General features: G+C 39.5%; 1 protein-coding gene and 1 pseudogene across 2 annotated transcripts in view; one reads left to right on the forward strand and one right to left on the reverse strand.

Moving 5' to 3' along the window:
- The window catches only part of CPE (carboxypeptidase E), a 121,827-nt gene that overhangs the window by 80,961 nt on the left and 21,833 nt on the right, over positions 1 to 19,033 (forward strand). The window contains exons 2-3 of the mRNA XM_025384603.1: positions 6,557 to 6,753; positions 9,813 to 9,980. Of these exons, the coding sequence (XP_025240388.1) occupies positions 6,557 to 6,753; positions 9,813 to 9,980 (365 nt within the window). The remainder of the gene's footprint in view (positions 1 to 6,556; positions 6,754 to 9,812; positions 9,981 to 19,033) is intronic.
- On the reverse strand, positions 12,389 to 13,650 carry LOC112624227 (annotated as a pseudogene). Its single transcript, XR_003119370.1, has one exon. The product of XR_003119370.1 is annotated as a nucleophosmin pseudogene (transcript).

The following is a 19,033-nucleotide window of genomic DNA, read 5'->3' on the forward strand; positions in this document are numbered from 1 at the left end:
AGCTAGTTTTTTTGTATTTTTTAGTAGAGACGGGGTTTCACTGTGTTAGCCAGGATGGTCTTGATCTCCTGACCTCGTGATCCGCCCGTCTCGGCCTCCCAAAGTGCTGGGATTACAGGGTTGAGCCACCGCGCCCGGCCGAGATTTAACTTTTAAGATATCATGTTGATTTGGTTGTTTTCTAAATTTCACTCTGAAGGAAGGAAGAAGCAAGAGAGAATATAATGCCTCTATACTCTGTCATTTCTTTTGCAACCATTTTTTGTTCCTTTGCCTTTTCTTGGTTTCGTTTTCCCCCTTCTTTCTTTACTTTTTCCTCGTTTCTTTTGTAAAGGAGTAATCTGTTTTTATAACCATACTACCCCTTCGTGTTGTTTACTGGACCCCTGGAGAGTTGCATTTCCTTTAGGAATATGCCCAGCATTTTTAGGCTGCTAAAATGTGCTAAAACATGAGCCAATTAATGATGTTCTTATTGACCAGGTCTAGGAAACTTCTAGGATCCAGTTTCTGCAAGAATGATTTACGGGCTGTAATAGGTTAGAATGTCAAACAAGGGGAAACAATTAGTAGCACTAATGGTTTAACCCCAGGTTTATCACTGAGGGAGGATCATTGATGAAATGGCCCATCTGTTCCAAAGATGTTTCCAACTTGGTTGCATAGCAGTTTGTAAATCAAATCAGTGCAGTGATTGTGAGGCTTATATAGCCATTTGTTTGTCTATTTTTCAAAATCACTGCTTTTGTGTACATTTTATCATGATACCTTTGAAAAATGGGGTTTTACCTGTGGAAATTACACTATCGTTATTCAGCATTATGTTCAGTTTATTACATGTACCAGGAACACGTATTTTGAAATTGTCACCAGCTCCAAGAATTATGTAATCAGTGAGTTAAATATGTAACTTCCAAATGAATTAGTGGACCTATATTTTGGCAAAAATTTGTTGTTGGAGGAAGAATAGATTCATCCCAGAGTGAGTTTCTTCTCTATTTTCAGGGTAAAAGATGGAGAATTCTGTTACTATAATCAGCTTCTTTCTTAAAATACCCTTAACCTACTTTTTTTCCCTCTAAATAATGATGCTCCACTTCTTACGTAAATTTCACAATTTACAACCCACATTCACATTTGTTATTTCATTTCCCATTGGGTATTTTCCCTCTGCTGTTTCCTTCCTGTAGAAAGGCCATTGAATAATTGGCTCTAAGATTTGAAAGGTGTCTTCAGATTATCTGTTCAATGACTGTGCCTAGTGATCAGCCTGTCTGTTATTTCCAAAAGGAGAAGAAAACATTAGATAGGTAGACAGACTGATCATGGGGTCAAATAACATAGTGAAAGTAAATTTTATTTTCGTAGGAATGGAAGACAATATTATTTTTTACTTTTGTCTGTGTATTTGATCATTTGTTTCACGCTCACCCTACTGACCTGTGGTCTTCTGTTTCAGTGGCTCTCTGGTCACTTTAAGGCGTAAATTCCTTTTACCATTTGGGAACATTGCTAACTTGCCTCCAGCTTCAAATTTCACCTACATGGATATAGTTTCTGGGGTGTAAAAGAGTAACATTTTATTGTTGAGGCAAGAGACTTCTTTAAAGCTGCCTTTTTACTGATTTAGTTATTTCAAATCATATGAATACAAATTGGGGCAAATTAAGAGTTACAAGTCTGGACTTAAAATCATCTGCCTGCTCTGGTTTGGAAATTTATGCAACTATTTCTGCCTTAATTAAAACTGTGGATATTTTTAAAGCTTAGAATTTATTCTTATCTTATTCTGACAACAATGCAAATCCAACCAGGTACATTAATTGTTCTGTGATACAGATGGAAAAAGATAGAAACTCGGCCTAGCCAGGCTAGATTTGGTTTGTGAGTTGATCGTCTTTTAATAATGGCTCGATTGATGATTGTGTGCCATGTGAAGTAACTGGAATCCTGGATGGTTACATGAAATTGTGGGAAAACTAACACAATGGGGAAAAGGTGCTTGCTGAGCCTATGAACTGCAACCTGTGCAAATATGATGATTCCTCAATTGCAACTTCAGGAACTCAGGATTACTGTGTAAAAAGGAAAATGAATTAGTGAAGAAAATAAGATGAATGTAAAAACTACCATCCCCAATGTCCTGAGGGTAGTGCTTCTCCCCATCTTGTCCGCTCCCCTACCCCGTTGCTAGGAGAAAGATGAGTTAACTCATAGGGACGTGTACATTACCAGCCGGATCCACGTACCTGGCAGCTGCAACGTGTTAAACCTGTAGTTTGTTCTTCCATGTATACACTATAAACAGGAAGGCAAACGTCATCCATTTACACAGAAAAGAAAATTGATGATGAAAAACTCACTGCTTTGCTTAAAAAAAGTCTAAGGTAAAGAATGTGTTGACTCAGAGAGGGCTATTCAAAATCGAAAGTCTTTAATTTTATTGCTATTTCTGTATTAAGGATTCTGAAAGCAAAATTTCTTCAGAATCTGTTGTTTAGACTTTACAACAAAAATAGCCTTGGGGAGCTGCTCGCCTGGAGACGTTTTGTGGTGACCATGGAGATTAATCTTCTTGATGGGAAATCGGCTGTTCACAATACTGCTTCCTTCATTCCCAAAGAAGAGTTTCCATTCCTACCAGGGGATGTTGGCTAGAGCAACGAGCCATTGAGGCCTCCTGATATTCCACCTGGGGTGCAGCCTCCTTGAAGCTGCCTCAAGCCCCCTTCAGTTACTCCTTTATTCCCTTCACTGTTCCAGAGGGTTTTCAAGCGTCTGCAGCTGCACCTCTGTCTCAAGGGCCAGGTCTACTGTCAGCCTCGCCGCTGCAAGGATGGGATTGAAAAGCAAGACCATTCATTTACTCATTCGTTCACAAATTTATTGAACTGATATTTAAGCTCAGAATTTATTCTTTCCTCATTCTCACAAGAATGCAAATCCCTACTACGTTCCAGACTCTAGGTGGGGGCACAGGTGACACACTACTGAGCTGAAATAGATCCCATCCCAGGACTAATAGACCTTACAGTCTGGGCGAGAGAGGGGTTAATCAAATAACTACATTGATGAATGTATATTTTCAAACTGAAGTATTAAAAATAACAAACCCAGCCTGGGCAACATGACAAAACCTCATCTCTACAAAACAATTAGTTGGGCATGGTGGTGCACACCCATAGTCCTAGCTACTCCGGAGGCTGATGTGGGAGGATCACCAGAGCCCGGGAGTTCGTGGCTGCAGTGGGCCATGATTGTGCCACTGCACTCTAGCCTGGGTGACAGAGTGAGTCTCTGCCTCAAAAAAAAAAAAAAAAAAAGAAAAGAAAAGAAAAAAGAAAAATAACAAAGGAACTGGACCTAGACTAAAGATACTCCAAGGAAGCCGTATTTAGCCATACTTAGAAGGCTTTGCAGATAAAATGTGTGAATATGTGAAGCAGAGAGCATTATAGGCATGAGTCCCGTGGCTGCAAGAAGGATGGCTGAAGCACAGGAGGGAAAGGCTGGTGCCTCAGGAGGCGAGAGGCACCACGCCAAACCACGTGGGAGGTTCAAGATCTTGTAAAGAATTTCGGTCTTTATCATGAAAGCAAAGGGGAAGTTACTGATGGGTTCTTAGGTGGAGGTGACCTGAGGAGGGTTGTGTTTTAAAAAGAAAGCCTTGGCTTTGGGAGGGAAAAGAGCTGGAGAGAGGCCAGAGGGGTGGGAGGAACATCCCGGTTTGGAACCTCAAAGCAGTTTAGTTACATATCCAACATTCCTTCACCGTTGCCTCACTCCTGAACATTGTCCATTGCATGTCTGAGTCTTCCTCCAGACTCGACATTCCTTCAGTTTAGGAATGCTGACATATTTGCTTTTGGATCCCATGTAGTGTCTGACCCTGGGATTTGCACGTATGTCCAGCAAATGCTGTCTTTAAACAATGCGGCTCTTCCCCATCTCACAAGTCATGTCAGTTGGCGTAAAGGAACATAGCTCTTCTGTATTCCAGCGATAACATTATATAGTGATCTAATTTATTCCTGAGGAGAGACGGGGTTAGAGATACACTTGCCTTTTCTTTTGCTGTCATCTGTGTCTTGCATTTTATTTCCCTACATTAATATCTTCAATATAATGATCTTTGTTGTCCTGTCTTCATGTCAGCCTAAAGCATTGTTATTGTCATTATTGTTACTACCTCCTCACAAATACATAGATATATTGGGGGAGGTTTTTGCTGAGAGAAATCTGCAGATTTGAAAAGAAACCATGTCACACATTTCTGAGTCTGAAAATCAGGAGTTACAAACATAAATGAGTAAAGCAGCAGTAGGGAATGGCGCAGCCTGTGGCAGAACTAGGGGGAGCATGCTGTATCCCAAAGCATTTACATTCGAACACAAATATACTGTGCTAGCTACACCAGACATCTGGGGGCAAATGTGGCTTAGTAACTATGGGTTTGTTGTTTCTTCTTTAATTGATTAAAAAAAGATTTAAATACAGAGAATTTATAAAAATTTTCAGTGTAATTAGGGGTTGTGGGCCAAGCTTTATTGAGTGACGTGAAGCTTCAAAGTTGTTTTGGGGAAGGGAGCAGGACCAAAATGTCTCCTTAGTGCAACTTTTTCAAAAAACCTTGTGAAGCCGGCTTCTAATATTCCTCTGGCTACTTGCTCTCTCTCTCTCTAATGGGCTGCTGCAGTTTCTACTGTGCCTCAGTCAAATGAATACATCGCACAAATGAAGGTATAAACTGCGTAAGTTTACAGAAAGGAAGAAGGTTATTATTACCTTTGAAATCAGAAGCCAAGAAAACATCTCTTCTCACACATCCTCATCTCTTCTCTTACTTTCTGGGCAAGTCCCTAGGGGTAATTTTATTAGAGACTCTCCCTCAAAGTAAAAACTGAGGGGGGTATAAATAGCCCTGATCCTGCTCCCACCTGATCCTTAGATTAAGATTAGCGGAAGCTCAGGCTGAGAGGTCACCCTAAGGATGTAGTTTTCTGGGGTGAATAGTCACTTAAATCAGACACTCAGGAATCTCATGCAAAGAATGTTTAGTTAACATATTTCCAGGAGAAAAATGATTCCAACTTCTTATACCAAGAACCAACAGCCTTAGCGATTTTGTAGAAGGGAGAATCCTTTCCATTGCAGAAATTGGGCCTGTGGGATGGATGAAGCAGAAATAAGCAGAACAACAGGATTAATTGAGATCACTTTGCTGCTACGTTCTGCAATTTTATTACTCCTCCTAAAATGCAATGGAGAATCTCTCAAACTGGCAACGGTGACTTTTGTTAGTATTCTGAGCCCTTCAGCAAAATATATCCTCTTTGGGCTGATTTATACCATGAGGATAATAGAAATATATCCCTTACACATTTTAGTGGGCTGTTGTGAAGAGAAAATTAGATTATGTATGGCAAGGAACTTCACAATGACAAGATAATGTGTTGTAATAATAATATTAAAGATAATTATAGGAAACACATAGCACTTGCTATTTGCCAGGCACTGTTCTAAGCATTTACATTCATTGTTTTATTTAGTTCTGATAATAACCTTCTGTTTGGGCTAGAATCTATTGTTATCTCTAATTTTTAGATGGAAAAACAGAGCCACAGAGAACTGAAGTAACTTGCCCAATCCCAGACAGTAAGAATTGGTACTAGGATTTGCACCCATGCAGTCTGGCTCCTCTTAATCACTATGATTTAGGAATAAAAACAAAAAAACAAAAACATAGACTTTTAAGTAAACCAGAAGACTAGCATTTGAATCCTGGCTTCACAGGCCATATAACTATGGAGACAGTCTTCTTAAGCAGTCTGAACTTTAGGTTGTTCATCTGCAAAATGAAGTTGGATAATAATACTTATTTTTAGATGTTTGGTCAGGATGAAATGAGAAAACATGCAAAGCATATTGTTTAATAGGAGGCACATAGTGTATTATTATTATTAGTTATTGTGAGTGAGATGGTATATTAGTCTTGTCAGACTGCCATAGCAAAATATCCACAGACTGGCTGGCTTAAACAACAGAAATTTATTTTCTCACAGTCCTGTAGGCTAGAAGTTCAAGACCAAGGTGGCAGCAGGGTTGGTTTCTGGTGAGGCCTCTCTTCCTGGCTTGCAGGCGGCAGCCTTCTCACTGTGCTCTCATATGGTCTTTCCTCTGTGCAGAGGAGAGAAAGAGGGCTCTGGTGTCTCTTCCTCTTTTTATAAAGATGACAGTCCTATTGGATTAGAGCTCCACCCTTATAACTTAATTTAACCCTAATTACCTCCTTAATACAGTCACATTGGATGTTAGACCTTCAACATATTAATTTTGGGTGAATACAATTCAGTCCATAACAGGTGGGTAGCTGGGAGGAGAGGAATAGAAGGATAGAAGGGGTATTTTAATGTCTAAGGTAGATTTTTTTTTTAAAGGCATCGCTGCTGGAGGAAAAAAACCATCTGATATTCATACTACATCTGTAGGTATACAATGTATTTGGCACTGTATGTCATAGAAAACATCTCCAAACTATCTATTGTTAATCTTTCAGGTGAGCCTGAATTTAAATACATTGGGAATATGCATGGGAATGAGGCTGTTGGACGGGAACTGCTCATTTTCTTGGCACAGTACCTATGCAATGAATACCAGAAAGGGAACGAGACAATTGTCAACCTGATCCACAGTACCCGCATTCATATCATGCCTTCCCTGAACCCAGATGGCTTTGAGAAGGCAGCGTCTCAGGTGAGTGCCAGGCAGCTCAGATCAGGCGTGCTTTCTTCATTTTCTGTATGTTTGTACATACATGTGTATCTAAAAATTATGCCCTCGCACAAAGCTTAAAGATGGTGCATTGGAGGGCATAAGTGATGCATTCATTATTCAACTCACTGGTAAGAAAACAGCTCAGAATGAAAGGGGTGATGGGCGAATTTTTCCAGTAAAGACTGCAAATCAGAAATTGTGTTAAGAAGTTAATGTTCAAATAGTGTTCTGTTTTATGTTTTTCAATAAATTATTATTACACTTTTGTGACTAGCTAAGTTTTCTTTTAAAAATCTACAAATATGAAAAATACTGCGGTTTGTTGAAGAGTAACGCCATGGGTGTATGTGGGTGAGCTAGTGTCACAGCGCCCTCTACTGAATTTAAGGAAGAAATACTTTTGGCCAGAATAATGTTTTACTGATGTTTACTTGGTTTTTACATATGCTCAGTAAAGTTAAAAAACAAACAAGCGAAAACCCTACCTCTTAACTAAAAATAATTTAGTATAGCTTAGCTGTTAGATGAACTGGAAAGTAATACCTTTCTAAGAGAAGATATATGGTGTTTGTTCCTATTTTATTGGACAGGGGTGGGGAACATTATATATGCTGTTTTCTACAGTTTAAAATAATTTTCTTAGTCTATGGGAACATGAGAACACATTCAAGTTAATATTTAGTATGTTTATCTACAGTTAAAAAGATCCAATGACATAGTTTGACATTGTAAGAAACTCAGTGAATTTCTGTAAATAGATATAAAATTGATACGATTGCTAAAGCTTTATGAGAGAAAAATTCTAGTAATATATAAAATTAAATTATTTAAAATTCTAAGGTAATATTCAGAAGTTTTAGACATATAGGTAACAGATTATCATTGCTATTTTCTGTCTTATAGATTTTTATTCCTCGCAGTCTAAGATATCTAAGCTTCCATGACTTAAAAAATGTGGAAATATATCTATATCATGTGATATAATTTAACAGTAAAACAAGAAAATTCACATTATAAAATAAAACAAATATCTTGGAATAATTTTCCAGATTGTACCATTAGATAAATGAAGGGTTTAAACTGGAGAGAAATTCCTCAAACCATAAAGCCCTAGAATTTTGTTCTAAGCTCATATTTTTTCATGAAGACTATAAGAGGGAGACATGTTATTAGTCTATAATGCATGTTAAATTCATTTTAAGCTTCTAATCTTTAGCCATTTATTCTTCTAAATATTTAAAAAATAGGTTGCTGTGATTTACAGAGGCAATGAATATTTTACTTAAATCTAATTATAAAATGATGTGCTTTGAAATAGGTCATTTATAACTAGTGAATATATATTGTGAAATTTGATGATAAATATCTCTTTATTATTATTAACATTTAAAATATTATTCATCGAACATATTTTCAAAATACCTATAACAAATACAGTGATGCATCTCTCAATAATGGGGAAGTGTTCTGAGAAATGCAATGTTAGGTGATTTTGTCGTTTTGTGAACATTCTAGAGTGCACCTACATAAACCTGCATGGTGTAGCCTACTACACACCTAGGCTATGTGATATAGCCCACGGTTCCTAGGCTACAAGTCTGTACAGCATGTTACTGTACTGAATACTGTAGACAACCGCAACATACTAGTAACTATTTGTATATCTAAACATAGAAAAGGTACAGTGAAAATATGGCATAAAAGATAAAAACAGTACCCTTGGATAGGGCTCTTACCATAAATGGAGCTGGAAGTTGCTCTGGGTGAGTCAGTGAGTGAGTGGTGAGTGAATGTGAAGGCCTAGGACACCACTGTACACTACTATAGAATTTATAAACACTGTACACTCAGGCTACACTAAATTTATAAAAAGTATTTTTCTTCCTTCAATGATAAATTAAACTTATCTTACTGTAACTTTTTGTTTGTTTGTTTGTTTTGAGATGGAGTCTCACTCTGTCACCAGGTTGGAGTGCAATGGCATGATCTCGGCTCACTGCGCCCTCCGACTCCCTGGTTCAAGCTATTCTCCTGCCTCAGCATTGTATTTTTAGTAGAGACGGGGTTTCACCATGTTGGCCAGGATGGTCTTGATCTCCTGACCTTGTGATCCACCCGCCTTGGCCTCCCAAAGTGCTGATATTACAGCCGTGAGCCACCGCGCCTGGTCACCTTACTGTAACTTTTTTACTTTATAAACTTTTAAACTTTAAAAACCTTTTGGACTCTTTGTAATAACACTTAGCTTGAAACACACAATACATTGTAGAGCTGTCCAAAAATCTTTTGTCTTTATATCCTTGTTCTACAAGCTTTTTTTCTATTTTAAAAACTTTTAAAGGTTTCATAGTTTTTCAACTGTTTTGTTAAAAATGAGACACAGGCTGTGCGCAGTGGTTTCTATCTGTAATACCAGTGCTTTGGGAGGCCCAGAGGAGAGGATTGCTTAAGGCCAGGAGTTTGAGACCATCCTGAGCAACATAGTGAGACCCTGTCTTTAGCAAAAATAAAAAATAAAAACTTAGCCTAGCATGGTTGTGCACACCTGTAGTCCCAGTGCTTTGGGAGGCCAAGGAAGGAGGATCACTTGAACCCAGGAGTTTGAGGTTACAGTTAGCTGTGATTGTGCCACTGCACCCAAGCCTGGGCAACAGAGTGAGACCCTGTCTCTTAGGAAAAAAAAAAAAAAGAAACTAAGACACAAACACGCATATCAGACTAGGCCTACACAGGGTCAGGATCATCAAAATGTCACTAGGCAATAGGAATTTTTCACCTCCATTATAATCTTATGGGATCACTGTTGTATAGTCTGTCAGTCGTGGTAAGAAATGTCATGATGCGGCCCATCACTGTACTTTAAATTTGATATCTTCATGTTTATATAAGTAAAGTAGTAAAAATGCTGATATGGGAGGGCATTGTTGAAATAAATAATCTTAATAGTTATTTTAAAGAGCATTGATAGAGACCTTAAATAGAAAGTGACAATAATAATAAGCAACTGATGATTTTTTCTCTTTGACTTTTTTTTTTAGCCTGGTGAACTCAAAGACTGGTTTGTGGGTCGAAGCAATGCCCAGGGAATAGATCTGAACCGGAACTTTCCAGACCTGGATAGGATAGTGTACGTGAATGAGAAAGAAGGTGGTCCAAATAATCATCTGTTGAAAAATATGAAGAAAATTGTGGATCAAAACACAAAGGTAGTGACCACGGGATAGTCTTCTTGGGTTCATCTGTAGCCTAAGGAAATATGTTCCAATATCTTCATCATCATGAAGGACAGAGGAGTAACATCACAGCTCGTATGGAGTGGTTAACTGTGGCTTTGAAAGTCAAGGCTGGAAGGGCTGGTGCCATGAGATTAGTCCTGGCCCCTTGAATTGGGCCGTAGGTGGAGAGGAGTTGGAGGTGTAGATATAGGGAGGAACCCAGTTGTAGGTTTCTTAGAAAGTCACCATGGCCTTCTCAGAGACCCTTTATTAGCTCATCTGATCAGCTCCTCCTGCCAAATTTACACTGTTTCTCTTTTTCTCTTTTCCAGAACTTTCTCCTCCCTTGCTTTACAAAACTCTACTTTCTCCTACTCTTCTACTGCCTTTCAAATCACTACTCAGTTTTTTTCCCTGTTTCTTCTACCTGGGCTTAAATGCTGGCCATCTTTGGGGTCTCATCTGATACCTTTATCTGCTTCCCTGGGCTTCCCTCCTTACCTGAACTTTCAGCCTCGTCTGTTACACAAGGTCTCCCAGATCCGTGCCTCTAAATCCAGACTTTCCACAGAGCTTTATGTCTCTGTTTTACTAGCTAACTTGGGTTCCTTTAACTGGTGGAACTTGAAACCTCAAGCTCAGGTTTTCCAGAAACAAATATTTTCCCTTGGAACCACTATTCTTTCATTTATCCCAATCATCAAAGCTTTTGATTTTTCCATCTCTGTCACTCCTCACCAGTTACCACCGCTCAGTGGTTTGATCTCTCTGACACCTCTTCCATTTCCCTTCCTCTGCAAACTCATTCCCCTGCCTCAGCTCAGGCCCCCATGGTCTCCTGCTGTGACTGGCTCAGTGACCTCCTACTCATGTTTCATGTCCAGCCTCTCCCAACTCTATTCTATGTTCTCAAATTCTCAATCTTCCAGAGTGATGTTCACACACAAATTATTGCTCTTTTGCTTAAAAAACCTTACCAGCTCTCCACTGCCCAGAAGATAAAGTGAAAACTCAACGTGATGGTTAAGTATGGAGACTCTAGAGGTAGCCACTCTAGAGGTAAATCATAGCTTCATACTTGTGTGAACTTTGTAAAGTTATTTGACCTCTCTGTGCTTCAGATTCTTCATCTGTAATATGGAAGTGATAATATCTACCTCATAGGATAAGGATTGAATGAGTTAATACACATAAAATACTTGAGACCAGGACCTGGAACTTTTATTAACATTTCAGTGTAATTTTTTGGTACTCTCTGTTATGTAGCTCAGGGCTAGGTGGACACATTTACATATGCACTCAACATTTGGTGCATCTTTGAACCAATATTGTTGTCAATTACTTGGAGGAGAAATTGAGCCCATCTTGGAGGAAAGGTGAAGAACTGCTGTCAGCAGCCCTCTGTTCGTTCTCGATTGTTCTGGGTATTTCTTCTCTCATGTGTCCACGACATCTAGTGTCTTTCCTAAGTGAGAGCTCACAAAGTACAATTTCTCCACTTTATTCTAGTTACTGGGTCATTCCAGTGCCTGTTGGTCCCTGGAAGCTGCCAGCTGGTTTATTCCTTAACCTGGCTTCGATACCCTATAGACTTCACTCATACCAACTCCTTTGTGCTCCTAAACATACCATTTTCTAACAATTTTATGTCTTCAGATGAGTTGCTGCTCCAACTATCTAGAATTGTCTTCTCTTTCCTTCCATGCCAATCCCTCTGTGAAGTCATCCTCTACTCTTCAAGACAGATTCCTTTTTTTATATGTTCTTCATCTATACTTCCAGTATGGGCTTATTGTTACATCCAGCTTTATATATGTTATTAGCTTATACAGCTGTTTTCTCCTTTGATTCTAGAATTTGATCACTTGATTGTAAGAATTATGATTAATATTTGATTATGACACACAGTAGGCTAGGGCCTGTTGTGAATAAACACAAAACCAGCTCAGCTCAGCAAACAAATCATAATATCTGAAAAAGAGGGCCACTGCAAGTAAGCAGCCAGGGATCCAGACAAATGTTCATCATGGGATTGGGATGATGGATAAAGGATCCAGGAGACAGGGAGTGTTAGATTATTGGTCTAAACTTTTAAAAACTCCCCAGTCTATATATAGAATTCATTCCAGAAACATGGGCTGAGCCTACAGGTGGGGGCTGGCCTTCTTAGTGGTGGCAAATTCATATAGGTCTGCAGCAACCTCAATTCTTGCCTCCTCAGAAGAATTCGACCAAGAACCATAAGGCAGAGTGAAAGACTAAAGCAAGTTTTAGAGCAGGAGTGAAAGTTTACTAAAAAGTTAACAGCATGAATGAAAGGAGGTAAAGTACACTTGGAAGAGGGCCAAGCAAGGCAACTTGAGAGATCAAGTGCACTGTTCTGTTTGTTTGTTTTTTTGCTTTATTAAAATACTGAGTTTTATTTCACATGTATATTTTTGTCTCCCCACCATTTCCATGTCTGACCACCGCTACTACTATGTCCTATCATAACATTCCATACATACTTAAAACCAAGCAAAGGGTGGAGTTCCATCTTTAAAAACTAAACAGGCATTTTGGACAACACATTCTTGGCAATGGAACCTGGAAAACATTTATCAAACATGGTAGGGAAAGTTCTCATTCTGCATTATAAAAAGGACAGCCAGATATCAACTGTTACAGAAATGAAATAAGACGGAAAATTTTTGACAGATTGTTTAAACTATTTTCTTAAAGAGACTTCCTCCACTGCCAGAGATCTTGAATAGCCTCTTGGTCAGTCATCCAAAAGCAATTCTTCACATAGTTGATGAACTTGGCTTCTACTTTGGGAAGACAACCACCTTTTTCTATACTTGCTTGCATTTTTGCTTTAATGTCTTCTAAGAACTAGGTCTTAGTTCTTAGATTTTTGAAGGATTCTTGTCCTTTTGATCTTGATGTTGATGATGGTTTTGAGTCTTTTCCATTCTGATTTGACTTTTGTGCATTTTTGGCTGGAGTATCTTGTATAGATTTCTTCACTGGTGCTTTTTCTTCAGCTTCCTCATCATCAAAATCATCATCATCATCATCATCATCTTCATCATCATCATCTTCTTCATCAGCAGCAAGTTTTGCTTTTTTCTGTGGAACCTTGCTACCACCTCCAAGGGCAGACCGCTTTCCAGATATACTTAAGAGTTTGATGTCCTCCTCCTCTTCATCTTCTGACTCCGCATCTTCCTCCACAGCTACTAAGTGCTGTCCACTAATATGCACTGGCCCTGAACCACACTTCAACCTTAAGACCACTGGTGGTGTTATTTCAAAGCCCCCAAGGGAAACCGTTGGCTGTACAGACATTTTCAAAGTTGCCAGTGTTACTTTAATTGGACTGCCTTCGTAATTCATTGCCTCTGCTTCAACAATGTGCAATTCATCCTTTGCACCAGCCCCTAAACTGACGATTCTTAAAGATAACTGGTGCTCATTTTCATCATTATCCACCTTAAAGTGATCATCTTTGTTGGCCTTTAGTTCACAACCGAAAAGATAGTTCTAGGGCCTCAGGGGGCTCATGTCCATGTCCATCGAATCTTCTATCAGGTGGCAACACGCACTTAGGTGGGAGAGAAGGCGGACGGAGATAAACGAATGCTGCTCCAGAGAACAGCCGTGCAGGACGGAATCACACCAGGGCTCAAGTGCACTGTTTGACCTTTGACTTCGGGTTTTATACATTGGCATGCTTCCAAGGGAGCAGGGGGTTGTGTCTCTTTCTCCCTGATTCTCCTCTTAGGCTGGGCTGTCCACATGCACGGTGGCCTCCCAGCACTTGGTAGGCACTATATTCACAGTGTGATTACTGAAGTTGTATGCATGCCCACTTGAGTTGTTCTTCCCTTACCAGTTGAGTGTTCCTACAAAGTCACATACCAGTTAATCCCTGCCATTTTGCCTCTTAATATGCTTCAGCCCACTTGCCCAATTCCTGCCATCTTATCAGGAAGCTGATCACCAGTTTTAGGCTTTTCTGTCTGTTGGGGGACTGCCTTTCCCTGGCACCTGCTGCAATGAATTATTATGTTACAGAGGCAGTTTAACAACCGCCTGACTATCACCTGATGGTTGACTGACATTCCCGGTGGTCAGAGGGCCCTCTCTTGCCCTGCTCATGTCTGACTACCTACCTGCCACAACATTTCCCCCCTCAAGAGTCCAAGTCCTCAATTACTTGGAGAAAATGGATAAATGTCAGTCTTCTGTAACTGTTTCCTGCTGATAGAGGGGTGGTGGTGGTTGTTTTGTGGGTCTTCACCTCTTGTAGCTGTCAGGGTAGGATGGCTCCATGCGTTGGTGAAAACAGTATCCAGCCAGGCCTGAGGGAGACAGGGGTGGGATTTTGCCTCTGTCATGTCTCATTGATGGGAAGTCTAGGGGTCCTTTGTAGAAGGGTGACTCTTGAATACTGACAGGATGGTATCTTTCACTGAGGATCATCTGGAGCTTGATGGCCTGAAGGCAAGAGGAGACAAATCAGTTTATTAGATTTAGAAGAATGTCACAATGAGATAAGGGGGTGAGGACAACTCCAAAAAATCCCGAGGCTGCCAACATGCTCAGGTAACTGGTGGCTATTGTCATGCCTGCTAAGACTTGAGTGGATGGGCTTACTAGCCAATTCCAATGTATTCCTAGAATTAGAATATTTATCCAGAGTTTTACGTTACCTATTCCTCTTGTTTCTTCTGAGCTGCGGCCAGAGATCACTGGTTGGTTCACAGGAATAAGTAGGATTAGTCTAAATTGCAGATAAAAACTCAAAAACAACTGCTGAGAATATAATCTAATACCAAGTTATTAGATTATAATCTGTTATGTTCTTGAAATATAACTTTTCTCTCTCCAGTCCTCATTTTTATTAAAAACAAATCATGATAGGACCAATTTGTTTGCAAAATAAGCTTTGGTCTTATCATACTTGATCTGATTATTTGCATAAAGCACAGCAAGAATAATTATTTGCCATATAAGCTCCTTTTAAAATTGGCTTTGTTGAAACTTCATTCCATAAGGAATCTCAGATAAGACTTCTTAAATGCCTTGAGCCCAGCCATGGGTTTCTGCCGTCAAATGCCGGGATGAGTTGGGTAAATTCTTCTCCTCTTGAGGTCCCCAGATAACCTAGGGCTCCTAGGCCTTTCAGAAAGTGACATTCTTTACTCCCCATGGATCAGGAACACTGTACAGGGACTGTGTAGACAAGGTATGAGGCCAGTTTTCCCAAGGGGTTTTTATTGGCTCTATAAGTCAAATTTGATTCCTTAAAGTAGAGCATGCCTTTCCAGTCAAACCCTTGGTAAAATAACCAGTTTCTCCAATTGTGCCCTTTTGCAAAAGAAAACAGATTACTATTGTATTTATGCAAATAACTGTATTGCCAAAAGTTAAGAATACTCACAAATAGTTTCCAAATTCTAGAGAAATCAGGTGGAGAGAAATAGGCTCCAAATTTTGTTTACAGGAGTACTTATTTTTTAAAAGCTGTAAATAGCTCAAAAGAAAGTTTTCTTGACTGAAAAACAAAGGATCAGCAATGTTTTAAGCAAAAAGTCACAAAAGGATTATTTTAGTCTTCTTAATTAGTTCAGTTCATGCAGTTAACTCCTGTTCTGCTTGATATTCATGAACACTTCAGCCCTCTATGAGAGTCCTGAAAGTTCTTTCTATATTCTTTAAAGTTATCAGCAACCTACATTCAAGAGTGCCTGTCAGAGTCCTATAGCTGATTATAAAGGCCACCTTTTAAAGAGGATTAAAACAAGACAACAATTGTCTGTGAATGAGAAAAAGTCTTAGGGCAGCCATAGTCAAAGACACAGATGCCAAGAAAATTTGTTATCTCTGTGGCACACAATTGTGTAGCATAACAATTATAATTATTACTGATAATATATTCTAAGTTATATCAGAATTATAGGAGTTTTGCATAATTTTGGAACACATATAAATAACACATTTATGAAGAGTAGATCAATGCTTTACTAAAACTCTTGTGCTTTTCAATTTATGGAAAAATGGAATAATATTCCTTTAACTTAGCCAATGTGATTATGCACAGATTTTTTTTACAAGATTAATCTTTCACAAACCTTCCACAACTTGCTCAAACCTTCAGTTTTATCCTATCTAACTTAAAAAAATCCTTTAACTCTCTAAACTAGGCCAAAACAATCCACATTTCCATGCCTTCTTATAATCTTTTACTAAAACCACATTCTACTTTCCTTACATGCCTTGCATGTAAAACTTTTCCAGTATTCTCAAGAATATGCTACACTGTTAACTCTTAGCAACTTTTACTTTTTGTGAAAAACCTACTAAGTAAGTGATTCTGACTATGTACTAGGTTTGGAGCTTAGGACACTAGACAGAAATGCAGAAAAGGTTTGACCCTTTCCAGCATCTAGGGGACATGGCTAACTCTGTATGTCCCCAGGCCTTATGTAGCTTTAAAGGCAGCAAGTTGTTCAGTTAAGAGTCAGAGTAGCAGTTTATGAAGCATTTAGTAGGCCTAATAACTTTTAAAACTGTATAACTTTTTAAAAATAAATTCCCTTTCACAAATCTTTTCACAACTCACACAGACTATCTATGACATGCTTGAACTTTCAGATTTGTCCTAAACATCCCTCTTTTTAACAACCAGTCATTTTACTTTAGGACAAGAATTTACTGTACAAGATCCTTTCTCATATAAAACTTCTGTTATTTATAATCTTCCTTACCAAAAATACCTTTTTCTCTTTATAACCTTTGAATTAGATTAAAGTCATTTTCCTTCTGTTAGGAAGTTAAGGTCTGTACTGCATGTTGCTGTGTGAGGATTGTGAAGGAGGAGCAGAGAAGAAGGAGGTTATCTGCATATTGTAGAAGTTATCCCCCATCAAGAGACTGCTCAGTTAGATTTTTGCTGGGGCTTGTCTGAATAAATGTGGGCTAGTTCTTTATCCTTGAGGTAGGACTGGCTAGGGTGAAGTTATTTAAGATTTAGGTAGCTTTCTAGGAGAAATAGAGTTATTAGAGGAAAAGATGAATTTAGAGGTTGGGTAAATATTAATCAGGCACCCATCTTGGAAGGCATATTTTTGCCCAGAAGAGAGTGAATCTTTTCTTTTGGAGGGAGGAGGTGCCATTTGCCCCCATTACCTGGCAGAATTTGGAGGAGAGTTGCTCACTTAAGGAGATTAGCATAGAGTAGGCAGCTCTTAAACCCCAAAGGGAAATTTATAATTTTACTCCTCCAGGAGTTACTCTTGGCTTTGTCTTGTCGATGACTTGGAAGCCAGCCAGAGCAGAGAACCCCTTCAGCTCAAGGCCATTAGGTGTTGGGATCTTGTCCCAGAACCCTTTGGCCCTCAGGGCATCCAATTTCCAGTAGCTAAGCTTGTGACAGAGGGGGCAAGCTATGCTTGACTTCTTCTCATTTGTCCCATTGGGGCAGTTTGCCTTTCAGTGGCCTGGCTTCCCACACCAATGGCAGTTACCTGAAGGAGTGTTTTTAGGGCAACCTGGATGGGGGTTGGAGAGCTTATAAAAAGCAGCCAATAGTTGAGCATCCCTCTTGTTTCTACATTTTTCCTTCTCCTTATCTCTATCCTCCTTATTCAGCTCTCAGTTATAAAATACTGAGGAGGCTGATTTGAGGATTTCCTGCACAAAGGCACTGGGTTCCAAGGCTGACTTTTGTATTTTCTCCCAGTTCATTTTTAGGCCAAGCCGTATTACAAAGGAAAAATAGTGTTTGTTTTGTTGTGTGGTGTTTTGTTTTATTTAAAGGTTTGGGGGAGTCACACATTTCCCAGGTTTTGGGAATGCATCTGAGGGGCATATCCCGTGGTATAGAGACATGGTTGCCCACCTGCAAAGAGGGAACAGAGGAGAAAAATAGGAAAAAGGAAAACAAAGGCATCCCCTCTTACTTTCCTGTTATCCTGAATAGGCATCTCCCATTTGTCATTAGGGTTCTGGAATGAACCAGTCTTACTATGTACCCATTACCTTGGTTCCATCTCATACAATTACCCACTTGAGAACAGAAGAGATGCTGGAGTAAACAGTCTCCATCATCTTATGGTGACTCTTGTAGCAACAAAATGATTATCCCTTTTTTCAGATTTCCTTCCCATGTTCTTTAAGTAGATAAGAAGCCTGTTTTTCAGCTAACTGCCACAAGGTGGCTGGATTTCCCTCCCTTCGAATATGACCTTGAAAGTCTTGATGCATGTTAAGAAGGGCGTGGAAATGATTAGAGAAATGGAGGCAATGGGAGGAAGTGAGATAAAACTCACTGAAAGCCTTCAGATGCTAGTGAAACGGCAATGTTTATTTGCTCTCTTGACATAAAGTAAGAACCTCTGGAGGACTTGGGGCTTGAGGTAAGAACTCACAAATGGCAAAGGAAGAATTTTCCCTCCTTTCAAAGGGGCGCTAACTCAAAAAAAGCAAGGAAGTGAGATCCTTAAAGGGCTACAGTGAGGCCCTATGCAGGCAGACAAAGTGCTTCAAAAACCACTGGAAAACTTAGCCCTGGAGCATAACAGGAACAAAAGGTATATGGTAAGTCATAAGGACTGGGATTCCAATTTGTATCTATCCTGGCAATATGCCACCAGACAGGGGACGAGTTGGAGGTCATCTGAGCTGGTAGGATAAGAACAAGTATAAATCTCAGGGGATATCTGCAAGGGAGCCTATGTCTTTGCTGCTGCACAAATGCAGCGAGAGCCGTGGGCACACAAATAACAATGATTGTGTGTTTAAGAAGTTACATGGCATGTGACATGAAAGCAAACAAGAAGCAGACTTGCCCCTGAGGCAGATGGTCTAGCTGGTGCACAAGGCCATTTGAGAATACAAAGGTGAATAGGAGGTGAATAGGTGGAGAAAAAAGGAGAATAGGTTGTGGTTTTGGGGAAAGAGCCAACTTTAGTTGAAAAAGCAGAGGAAACCCCAAACATTGCACAGTAGGCTTTAGTTCTACCACTCTTGTGAGCCTCCTGTCCAGGAGGGCCATT

This window comes from Theropithecus gelada, chromosome 5, assembly GCF_003255815.1.
Source record: "Theropithecus gelada isolate Dixy chromosome 5, Tgel_1.0, whole genome shotgun sequence".
Lineage (NCBI taxonomy): Eukaryota > Metazoa > Chordata > Mammalia > Primates > Cercopithecidae > Theropithecus > Theropithecus gelada.